The sequence below is a fragment of the Diadema setosum genome, chromosome 9, assembly GCF_964275005.1.
Source record: "Diadema setosum chromosome 9, eeDiaSeto1, whole genome shotgun sequence".
Taxonomy (NCBI): domain Eukaryota; kingdom Metazoa; phylum Echinodermata; class Echinoidea; order Diadematoida; family Diadematidae; genus Diadema; species Diadema setosum.
In genome coordinates, this window is record NC_092693.1 from 21,636,284 (window position 1) to 21,648,937 (window position 12,654).

Sequence of the window (12,654 nt, forward strand, 5' to 3'; positions counted from 1 at the left end):
TTTTATATCAACGTAACCAACTTCAACTTTGAAACAGACAAGCTAGCAAAAGAATTCAAGAAACATTTCTCAGTTTATAAGTAAAGTAGATAATCTAGAAAATTTCCTTTCACGTTACAGTCATATTGCCAGAATACCGAATTTTTCTCAGTTTCAGTTGTGTTTCCTTTCTTTCTTCTGGTATTTTTGGCTGGAGAGTCTAATTCTACCATGTCTGCTGTTTAGGGTTTGTTGTCTTTTCTCTCTTCGTGGCCCTTTTCTTTTTCTTCAGTGGGCCAGGAGTGGCTGAAGATACTGACGACATTTAACTTTTTAACGTGACCAAGGACTGCATATATTTTTTTTTAATACCTGAACAATAAATGAGTGCTAAGAAAGTACGTCTGCACCTGCTGCAACCACTGTCAAAAAGTGCTCGGTATTTGATCGAGTGCCGGTCGAAGCATGATCGAGTTTAGTCGAGTATCAATCGATAGCAGTCCTGTATTGGTCGTGTAGCTGTCGAGTTATTCATGAAACTGATGAATCCTGGCTCGAGATGATCTGAAATCAATCGTGTAGCATTCGAGTATAACTCGAGATGATCGGGAACTGAGCTCGGGGAAAAATCCGTCCCGACCACACTAGATTTCTATACGACCGATTCCCGATCGGCTTGATCTCTTCTCGATCACTACCCGAGCTGTTGGTGTTCGGGCTTCCTACTCGAATATTTTGGACATGTCCAAAATTATCGTGAAGGAAGCAGGAGCGATGCCGATGAAGGTAGATCGACCCCGAATACCAATGCCGAGCGAGCCCGACCAGGCTAAAAAAGCTTGATCGGGATTGATCGAGTTGATCTGATCGGCAGTGGGAACGCACCATAGGTGTTCATATCATGTTCATACTCCTTTGCTACAATTTTCGCGGTAAATGTTTTTACACTACTAATAACTGATTTTACTCAACTCTTCTCTTTCAAAATATCAATTCAAAACATATAGGCATGGGTTTTAAACTCGGAACGTGACGTCACACAATCTCGTCGAGTTGACCCGTTCTACGATCACGAGCGGAGCGTTTACGAGTATCGACGCAAGATGGAATTCCAGCAAGATATCAAACTGCAGGTGCGCAATGCTTCCATCAGCGAGGTGGTCCCCGACCTCCCTGCTGCCGTGAAGTCGGGCTCGCAACTCGGAAGGAGAGTGGTGCGTACGTTGGTATCCATCACCATAACTGGGATGATAGCAAGTCTTGCTGTTGTCGCTGTTGTTCTCTTTGTACACTTGCATGGTGAGTAACGTTCACAGGAAGCAAAATTATTTATACATTATACGAAATTATTTGTTTAATATACATACCATTCGATTTCTAAACGTGTAACTTATGTTGGTCATTACAAGGGGGCTTCCAAAATAATAAGAAATGATGATCCAATAGGTTATGCAATGAGTCAGAGGCATTGCTATGTCTGGGCATAAATCAACTGTTGGTAGGCATACTGAAGCCCCCTCATCCCCCCCCCCCCTCCAGTTAAGGCTGAATATAGACAAAAACATCAAACAAAAAACGCACCCAAATCAAACAGGTCTATATACGAACGTATCAGTATTTTACATGAAATTATTCAAACTAAAAAAAAAAAAAAGACATGGTAATGTGTACAGTTACCCGAGGTCTGGAACCAACAGTTTTTCAGATGGATGCAAATAAGAAGAATAACTTCGTAGCATTTCCAAGGTCAGCTATACGTACTATGTGTCATGAATGCGTCAACTACTAAACATACCCGAATGCCAGATTTTACAGGCAGTCTACGGCCACCGGACGTGACAGAGGCCTCCTCTACTGATGCGGAGATACTTTTGATTAGTTCCGATGTAACGATGGCCACCGCAACACCGCCCGTAACTACTCAGACCTGGACAACAAAGACACCTACATTCATGCAATATCCAAGAACTCAACCAGCGCTCTCCGGTAAGACAAGAAACTCGACAATTCAAAAAAAAAATGAGGAAAAATGTCATATCAAGTGAGGGGCATTATCAATCAACCAACTAAAGAAGAATAATGCCGGGTTTTTTTTTTTTTTTTTCAAGGACTGCCCAGAAGGATACATGATATTCCCAGTGTAAGAAAATATAAAGTCAGAATCAATTCAGAAATTATGCTGATAATGTAAAAAAAAAAGATTGATAGAAACATGAATATGATTATCATAATGACGAGAGAAATATATTGTGAATAACCATATTGGCTATAAATATGTCTATAGTACATCATAGAAAATGTAAACATCTGAATGAATATACAAGTGGCAGAATAGTTTCGAGTTGGTACACCGACATTTTCCCGCTGAGTGCAGTCAATCTCTCCCCCATTTTGATCCGAAACATGTGGCCTCTTCGTATATACCACAACTGACTGACAGTGGCGACACCTTCGGCTCTGATGGACTCATCGGCAACAACCCCGACACCGCTTGGTAGCAGTTCCGAATCGTGGTCGACAACCGATTCATCGTTTGATACGCAGCTGCCGCGAATTCAAGAAGGTGACTGAATTAATCAGAATTTGTTCATATTTGAATCATATTCAAATATTTTGCATAGAAATAGGATGTACAGAAATGGAGATAATTATGTTTTGCAGGAGAGCCCTGCTGGTTGTATTTAGTACATGGGGAAATACATTTAATCGAAAGAATTCCATTAGAAGCAGTGAGAAAAAAAAATGTACAGTAACAACCAAAATCATTATCGGGTTAAGGTGTACTTTCATCAATCATTTGAAGTGCATGCTCGTCTTAATTCAAAGAATGATAAGTCTTCATTGTTATGACCATGATGACATAACTCATTCCAGCGCAGTCCTTGTTTCTTCATGATTTTCTTCTCTAATGCTTCACGATATCTAATGATTTAAAGAAGTGTTGGACATGAAAGAAGCAATGCTTTCTAATGTCTTAAAATTATATTTTTCCCAGGAACCATGTCATAAGTCACATAATATATAATTGTAATTTTATGTTTAGCAGGTTTATTGTGTTTATTTTTATTAAATTTTCCATCGCAAATTATCGTCCACGACGGAGCAATGACGTAACGCTGAGATGGGTCGATGAATCCATAAGTATAATCACATATATGGATAAATCAATGGAATATAACATAATAAAGAAACATATGATATTTGCGCTGTCGGTCAAATTACAGTGGGAGAGATTGCAAAGTCAAATCACCGTTAAAGGAGAAAGAAGATTCCAAAATTAATGTCACAGACGCAATAAACCGCGTATAGACCTACTTGTTTGATTCTTTGTTTGTTAGTTAGTTAGTAAGCTATGGGTTTCTCATTGATTAGGCTGCCTTGAGATCCCGGTTGCAGTGTGCCAGGACTTGCTACCGTACAACGCATCTTTCTTCCCGAACCGATTCAATCTGGGCGAAACGATAACGCAGGGCACACAGCTATACCACCAGCTAGTCGGCGACGTGCTCCGCGATTGTCGCACCGAGGTTGTGGAGCGGCTGCTGTGCCGTATCTTCTTCCCCCCGCGCATCGGTTCTCGGAACTTCGACGACTTTCACCCGCTCCCGTGTCGCTCGCTCTGCGAGGACGTCCTGTCACGTTGTGTCGTGAATACCTCGTCCTCGTCCTCCTCCTCGATCAGGATTTGGGGAAATCTCTGTACTCCCATGCCAGAGTCTCAAAATGAGAGCATCTGCTTTCGTAACACGTCCACCTCACCACTTGGTAATTTCTTGCCAAGCGTCATTATCATCATGTTTGCAGATCAGTAACGAGAATCTTACGTGATCATGCTCTTTCACATCTACAGTATAGTTACTTATGTAGTATATACCTGACATGCCAGTAGGCCTATGCCTCATTGACCATGATGTGAGAGTGACATAGCATAAGAAGCATAAGAACTGATCAATTGTTTGAAATGTGAAAGACATTTGTTACATATTAGGAATATCCACAAAAAAAAGTACAAAAGGTATATGTGTGACGTTCAAATTCTTATAAATCAGAAACTGGACTTGAAACTTACGTCGTGCGACGTTTGTAAGAATTTGGAGGATACACTTCGTCTATAATTATGAATTATAATCAATATCAGTTTATGTGTGACGTTGTTTGAAGAAATGCACCATATGGGAAAATAATGTACTTTTGCAATGGGTGAAAGCAGAGACTATTAAAAAAGTTGCCTGAAGGAGAAAAAAAAAAAACCATCAATTTTGCTGTAAATTGAAAACGTTATGATATCACTCCTACAACTTCAGAAATCTTCCAGAGCATAGCTTTTATCGTAAACTTAATCGTGAAGTATGTGGACAATTATTCTATCCTTGCCTTCTTGTGTGTATGATTACTTTTCTTACTATAATTATCTTGTCTCACCTCAGCAGCAGATCAGCACTCTCCGTGTTCGTCCGTTACGTGTGAAAATGGCGGGATTTGTTTCCATGTCAACGGCAGAGCCATTTGTCGATGTCAGAGACAATTTTATGGCATCCGTTGTCAGGAAGGTATATATTATCATTTACGTGTTGACATCAGACATAATTGACATTAAACGACTCGATCACTGTCAATCTGGAAAACCATGTAGAAGATCAACGGTTTATTAAAAAAAAATGTAATTTTCATAAAATGTCAGTAGCTACGATTTGGTAAAAGTCAAAATCATATAGAAAATATAATTATATATCAGGAATGTGTATAACCCGCTGACATGACATTTAAAATAAGACACTACTCGAGTGTTTTTTTAATGGTCGTTACTTTGTATTTCCTTGATTTTTTGGACCAAATTATTGGGTCTTTCCAATGCATTTGGTTAACAACCTGGGGAAAGCGTATATGCAAGCTCGTCGTTAATATTCTGTTATTCATTGAATTCACTTTCCTTTCTTATATGTTGTGTTTATTCTCTTTATACTCTTTCGTCTGCTTGATTTAGGGGCATCTTCCCACGATTTGTCCCCTTGTCCTCATTATATTCATCCACTATCGATCGCCTCTTCCCACCATGTTTTTTTTTTCCTTGTCCGTAGAATATGACGAACCCTGTGATGATCACCCCTGTCTTAATGGAGGGACCTGTGAGAGCCATCGGCTTGTCTTCGGCTCGGCAGCCGTGCTCTGCCTGTGCCAACTAGGCTATGAGGGCATCCATTGCGAACGCGGTAAATGACACGTGTGCTCATAGGCGTTTCAGGGAACACTACACCTATTCACACAGATAACCCAATAAAATGCGTTCATATCTCTTTTCCATCCAAATATGAGCTAACCAGAGAGCTTCGTAGACATACCAGTTCTGTTTTTAAAAATCTTGCAATTCCATTTGACAAGCATTCGTTGTTGCCAAGTCAGTTAAACATAACTTTCATAACAGTAAAAAAAAAAAAGAGAGAGAAAGGAAAACAGAATTGAAATGAGATGTGCAAAATCTTTAAGTTGCGATCAATTCTGATTGAGATAGCTTCTTGTTTGTCTTTTTGTCGTGTGGTTGCTGTCGTTGTTTATTAGTTTGTGTTGTTCTCCTTCCGTCCTATTGTCGCTGCTGGTTATGGACTGATTATGGCAAGAATCATTCTCGAAAAAAAAAAATGAGATGGCACGATGAAAGAGTTCGAACTGAAAACAGCAACCATGGCAACAGCAACTGACTATTACACACGCGCGTTGCGCTCTGATATGCAAATGACGGTTACAGCCCATTATTCCGAAGGTTCGTTATTCCGAAGGCTCTTCAGTCCGAAGATTCCTTATTCCGAATAAGGTTCGTTTTTCCGAATTTCATTTTCGGATGAACAAATCTTCGGAATAACGAACCTTCGGAATAACGCCACAAATGTTCGGATTAACGAACCTCTGGGTATAGGGAATTTGCGTGTTCGGATTAACGAACCTTCGGAATAACGAACCATAGGAATATCGAACCTTCGGAATAACGAACAGCACCCGCAAAGGACACATCACTCGCGAAGGATCATCCAGTACGCAGAAGTCGAATAGTGTAATAAATATATTCACTTCTAATTGAGTGGTACATCAATAAGATACAGCTACTATCTTTAAATCTCATAAAATATTTCTGTATCAGTGTTGCATCCATGCAAATGCTATTTAAACAATGTCCGAGCCTAAAGACATGGGAATGAATGATAAGAACTGATCAATTATATTTAAAGGACAAGTCCACCTTCATATACACGTGGATTGAGTGAATGCAGCAATGTAGAACACATCAGTGAAAGTTTGGGGAAAATCGGACAATCCGGACAATAAAAAGTTATGAATTTTTAAAGTATCTGCATAGTCACTGCTGGATGAGAAGACTATAGAGTGTATGATGTCACATGCGTACAACGATACTAGGAAAATATAAAGAGAATTTCACAAAATTTTACTTTTTGAAAAAGGTGCACATTTCTCCGACTTGTCACTGACGTATGTTAGTCACTGACGTATGCTAAGGGTAATATTATTCCTCCTTGCCTTCTGAAAGAGGGAAGTCAAGTGTTCTGTTAGTATGCGAGAAAAGTGAAAATATCTTTAATTTTCCTTGTACTTTCTTTATATCGTTGCACTCATGTGACATCACAAGCTGTAGTAGTCTTCGCATCCAGCAGTGACTAAGCAGAAACTTCAAAAATTCATGACTTTTAAACGGATTGTCCGATTTTCCTCAAACTTTTGCTGATGTGTTTTATTGATATTGCTGCATTCACTCAATCCACATGTCTATGAAGGTGAACTTGTCCTTTAACTTTTTCCTGCGTTGACAGCCTATCTGTATATTGTACGTCTTTTAACCTACAGGATTATCAAACATCGACAGCACTTCGCCACAACCGTCTTTACCTACAAACGGTGAGCATCACGTCAAGTCAGTAGGTTTTTTTTTTTTCTATATCTGTAATTTTTATACAATTATCAAAATAAGGTATCGTAATGTAATTTAGTCCCGATATCTCTCTAAATTAAATGAAACGTTCATCTTGTGGAATTTGTGTTATAGTTCTTCCAGCTATAGTTTTTAAAGAGCATCGAGAAGAAAAAGAGATACGGAGAACGAGGAGAGAGAGAGAGAGAGGGAGGGGGGGAGCAGAGAGAGAGTATGTGTGTGTGTGTGTGTGTCGGGGGTTGGTGGGGATGGAGATCTGATTTGAAGAACAAAGAAGGATAGTTATAAATGGTATGATAGATATTGGTAGGGTTTAATAGTTAGGATAGATGTAGATTTGTTTGGGAGGGGAAGGGTTGGTCGTGTTTTTTTTTTCTTCTTATGAATGATTTCATTCTAGATTAGTTGTATAATGTATTTGGTTTTTTATGTATATGCCCTTGTAAGTGAGAAGGAGTTACATGATTCAATATATTCAAGGGATACAGGTTTGGTACCTGTCAAAACTTTCTCGTGAAGAAATTGTTAGTAGGGTTGACTTATAATCGAGTTATTTATGTTGAAGAGAGATTATTTGCAGTATTGATTTATGAATGATTTGAATGAAATCAATAAATATCACGGGGAAAAAAGTGAGTGTACATGTATGTTAGAGGGATGGAAGTAAATGGAAATGAAATTCTAAGTGTATACACACGCACTAAAACATGTATGACTTAAAATTGTTTTAAAATAATTACGTTTGAAGAAATCATTCTAATGCTCCTACTTTAAGAATGTATAAATTTTGGGAACTTGCTGCCACGTTCAGATTGAAGTTGTATGATGATGATTTCAGTAACTTTTTACGCGTAAAAGCGTGTAAACTGAATCAATTCGACTGGACTTACTTGTGAAAATCACGGTGAGTGTTTCGTGACTTGTCACTAAATTCTTCAGCTCTGTCTGTCTGGCGAGCATTCAATTTACCCGTCAGGGGTGAATGGGCGATGTTACTGCCTTTTATTGTCTGTATGGTGAGGAATTTTCCGGATCACCGACTTGTATGTTGGTGAAAGGTTGTGTCGGAGTCACCCTTCCCGAAGATTTTCGCGGACTACTCTTTCAAACCATTTGGTTTCCTTGTCAATGATGTGACTTCTTTGCCCTCAAAATGGTGCCCCGAGTTGTTCAGGTGGGTGAACACGGCAGATTCGTTCCCCGCTGATCCGGATCTGCGATGCTGGCAAAGACGTTTGTGGAGAAGCTGTTTGGTCTCACCATTGATGCTAGTCTTTATAGTCCTTTCCTTTGCACTGAATCCTGCATACTGGTATCATATTATTCCGTTTGTGTTTTGGAATTTTGTCTTCTGGATGTACATGTACCAGTTTCTGTCGAAGAGTGTTGGTAGGCTTGAGGTATACACAGGAATCTGGTATAGGAGCTAAAAATAGTTAAATTTTCTTTGATATAGGCATTGGCAGTACCGATCCGAAACGCCATTACTTCGTTTCTGGGATATGCTAAGATTGGATGCCCTGTCTTTGACGTCACGTTTTCGAGAGCGAAGGGCTTTCTCAATGCTCCAGTTTCTCAATCTGCATGTTTTCAAGACGGTGCGCAGGCATGGCAGGTGTTGGTATTCCTTTTTCTTCGTCTCTGTAGAAGAACGGAGGTAGGAACCTCTGTGAAACAGAGTCCTTTTCCAAGTTTGTGGATAAGTGGGTAGTGAGAGAAAATTCTGCGACGTAAAAAAAAATAAAGGCAGTAACAGCGACTATATTTCGCCCGACATGGGTGAATACTCGCCAGCCAGCCAGAGCTGAAGAAGTGACTCGCGGACGAGTCACAAAACTGTTCTCTCCGTGATTTTCATAAGTAAGTCTGGTCAAACAGATTCAATTACACGCTTTTATCATACAACTTGGATGAGTCAAAATCTGCATGGATATTTTGTATGCGTACTTTCAGATGTACATGATTATGCCCAAATCGGTCATATATTAAACGAATCGTTGTTTATATCCATTCTCTCTGCCAGTAATGTACACAAGCTAAAATGTAATTATGTCCATAAAGTATTAATCAAAATAAAGGTCTCAAGACATTTTGATGCCTTTGCAATTTTTCATGCAGAACGGCCTGCTAAACTTCGTTTATAATGTATATACATTTTGATATCCCATAAATGTAATCCTTTATACGTATTTTACCCGAATATCATTAAATTTTTTTTTGTATAATAATGAAGACAACTTCATTAGTAATCATCATAATGGCACAAAACTATGATTTCATTTAGAAATCCCACTGTCTAGGGGGCGCTGTGGCATAGTGGATAAGACTCCCGACTCCCAAACGGAGGACCGCGAGTTCAAATCCCGCCCAGTGCTTACATCCTTGGACAAGATGTTTTTACCCACAATGTCCCTCTCGACCCAGGTGTATAAATGGGTACCTGGCAACGCTAGGGTAATAATAATAGCAGGGCCCTCTGGTAGAGCAGTGGCAACACTGAAGAGGCTACCCTGGGTAAATAAGACCTTATTATTATTATTATTACTGATAGCTATACCACTGCAAATCAACTCTGAACTTTATTTTGTGACGTCCAGGTGGGACTAAGGTAGAATGTCGACTGATCCCATCCGAGTGTCGAGCCGTTCTCCCACATAACAGATCAGAAGGGTTGGTGGAAGCTTCGGTGACGCCATTTTTCACCTCGTGGTCTCTCCTTGAAGCTTACGTCGCCTGCAGTCCCTCGGCAGCCAAGGTGCTGATTTGTGCGACAGCCTACCCGAGGGGTTGCGGGGAAATTGGTTCGACGGAGTCGTGGTCGCGGGAGCCGAGCCCACTCCCTTGCCGAGAGGTGTGCGATCGGATGAAGCGGGACTGCGAGTATGCGTTCGCTATACTCAACCTTCCTCACATCATGTGTCACTATTTCCAGAGCAGCTCTGAGAGCCCCACCTGTCTTGGCATGCCTTAAGAGTTTAATCTATTAACCATCGCTTTCTAGGGTATACCCTCTTGTTAAGAGCGCGTCCAGACCTTCCTCTAAACTCGGTTACTGTAAAACGAGGAATGTTCGCGTGCATTTTAATTTCGCAAATTCGCGAGTCAAGGTTCGCTAATCTAAAATGCATGCGAAGTTAAAGTTTTTGTCTACACTATATGCACTGCATGCCAATGGTTATTCGCGAAAATTTCATGCCGCGAAAAAGAGACCGTCCGCTCCTAAGGAGCGTCGGTTCCATTACATAATTTGTGAAAATTTCATGCCGCGAATATAATTATCTTGTTTTACAGTAGTTGACGATCATCAGCTGAAGAAGATGAAACCTGTTGTCGCTCCGTGGATATAAGACAATGGATTACCAATCATGAGGTCCCGGACTAGAATTCCCTGTCGGCAGCCGTTTTACTAAATTGCCCCTATATAGGCAAGGCACTTTGTCATCGTCGACTCTTCCTTGAAAATGGACTTTAAGCCATCGGTTCCACGGCTGCTTGAGTACAAGCATTCTTTGCTTCCTTGTTGTCCACGTAAAACTAAATGTGCATTAAAGGGGTGGTAAGTTTTGGTTGGGATGGGGATTCGGATTTTAACCTGTTGTGAGATAATTAGAAACCACTTATGATGATATATAAACAACACACAATTCTTGGAGGAATTACAAGTTTCTTTGATAAGAATCGGTTTTGAAATGGCTGAGACATCCAACTGGACCCCATGGAAGACCAGCTTAACGTAGCTGAATATGGGCTATCCAGCCATCTTCTCAGATGGAAAATGAACACACAAAACAAACAAACGATAAAAGCGCGGTCTTAATAAAAGAAAAAACACCTGATTAGGATAACTTTGTTTTCTCTGGGTTTTTTTTTATTGGATATCTCAACCATTTCAAAACCATTTTCATCCAATATATCTTTAATTCCTCTTAGTTTGTATATAATTATGCTCTTATATATTTACATATTAAAATTAGTGATTTCTTATTATCTCGCACAAAATGAAAATCCGAATCCTCATCTCAGCCAAAACTATACAATCCCTTTAAATCCCTTTAATATAGATCAGAGTATGTTCCTCCTTCTTCTTCCAGTACTTACCTACATAGTGTAAGAGATAATAACCTTTTTTAGAATATGTTTTATTTTTTTTAATGTTTCAAATAGAACCCCTGTTTTGTTTTACTTTTCATTTTATAAGGGAGATCATGATTATGCATGATGATGATGTTTTGTAGCTGAAAGTCCACCTTAATAATAAAAAACTGAACGGAAATGGTAAAACGAAATCTTGTAGTTTTGCTAAGATACGTTAGGCATCATTCATTTTTTTTTGTGTGTAAAATACAACGTGTCTCTGTTTTTCTGTTATAACCACATGAGTTATCTTTCAGACACCATTAGTTGTCCAATTTAGGTGATCCGAGTATCCTCTCGGATCACCTTCTGTATCTGTACTGATTCTTTGTTCTTCTTCTTCTTCTTCTTTTTCTTCTTTCTCCTCAAAAGTTGTGTAGAGGTTAGCTCAGAAAGTCCTCTGCCTATCAATTTCAAAATTATACCATTATTATGTATCGTGTCCCAAAGACGACAGATCTAGTTCTCTGTTAGACTCGTCACCCTCGTTTATATTCCAAGTTAAGGTCACTGCCGGAAAAAAACAAACAACAACAACATGTGGCGGACTGTGACAGCTCAAGGAATGAAATCCACTGAGATTAGAAATCCATTGACTGATTTGAGGTTTAGAGTTGTTATTCCTGACTGCACTGGCTAATGTTAATGTCAACTATAGAGGATATGTATAGACAGACTGTTTCGAGAGTCTATATAGTTATTCATGTTTCGGTGCACGCATGCGTTGTGGACTGAAAAATATTCTGGTCAAACAGATGTTATATATTGGTTGTCAGATTCCTACGTTGACTTTACAGCTCAAAAGTGTGCAGTCTGCAGCAGTACTAATTTTCTAGAATTATATGATAGTAGTATTCGTCAGTATCTTTCCCGTGGTGTCATCACACATCACACTAATTATGTGTATGTACAGTATGTACATGTATGTATGTGTGTATGTACGTATGTATTTGTATATATATAGGGCCTATGTACACTGCATGTGATGTTTGTATGCTCGATAGAAATATACACAGAAAAAAAATAATTGCATTACATGCACAGAGTCTACGTTACATACATATGCATACACTGATGGGTTACTATTATTAAGAAATCTCGGCTATCATAACGAACAATATACAGTGTAGCATTATAGAAGTAGGCTAACTCGTGGGAAAACACCCAGTATCATCATGATCACGGATCAATGTTATTTCTGAGAACGCTGGGAATAAAAGTTTTTGTAAAAGGCGCTAAGAAGACGCTCTAAGCATGCAAAGACAAATGAAAACAAGTTCCATGACTTGTTTGTGTGTGGGTGTGTGTGTGTGTGCGTGTGTGTGTTCGTGTGTGTTCGTGTGTCTGTAAGTGTGTGTCTGTCTGTGTGTGTGCGTGTGCTTGTCTGTTTGTAACTTCGAAAAAAAGTTCTATCTTCGAACCAATAGTGACAAACTTCAGGCGTAAACAGAAAGGAGCATGAAGAATTAAGCGGACGGAACAGATATAATACCAAAACAACAACAACAGCAGCAACAACAACAACAACAATAACAACAACAACAACAATAACAACAACAACAACAACAACAACAACAACAACAACCAACAATTAAGATTCATTC

The 12,654-nt window shown here is 39.4% G+C and overlaps 1 protein-coding gene across 1 annotated transcript; it reads left to right on the plus strand.

The window, feature by feature from the left end:
* The first annotated feature begins 992 nt into the window (after positions 1 to 992).
* LOC140233234 (uncharacterized) lies at positions 993 to 9,887 on the plus strand. Its single transcript, XM_072313345.1, has 8 exons — positions 993 to 1,278; positions 1,786 to 1,965; positions 2,420 to 2,542; positions 3,352 to 3,744; positions 4,407 to 4,529; positions 5,058 to 5,189; positions 6,832 to 6,882; positions 9,514 to 9,887. Exons 1-8 carry the CDS (start codon positions 1,083 to 1,085, stop codon positions 9,885 to 9,887), a joined length of 1,572 nt encoding a protein of 523 aa, XP_072169446.1. The 5' UTR covers positions 993 to 1,082.
* Positions 9,888 to 12,654: the final 2,767 nt, after the last annotated feature.

Bases quoted from the DNA above. Each gene is read 5' to 3' on its own strand.
- LOC140233234 (XM_072313345.1), top strand. From the start codon at position 1,083: ATGGAATTCCAGCAAGATATCAAACTGCAGGTGCGCAATGCTTCCATC. The intron at 1,279-1,785 runs GTGAGTAACGTT...CCCGAATGCCAG, and splicing joins TCTCTTTGTACACTTGCATG to ATTTTACAGGCAGTCTACGG. The intron at 6,883-9,513 runs GTGAGCATCACG...TGTGACGTCCAG, and splicing joins ACCGTCTTTACCTACAAACG to GTGGGACTAAGGTAGAATGT.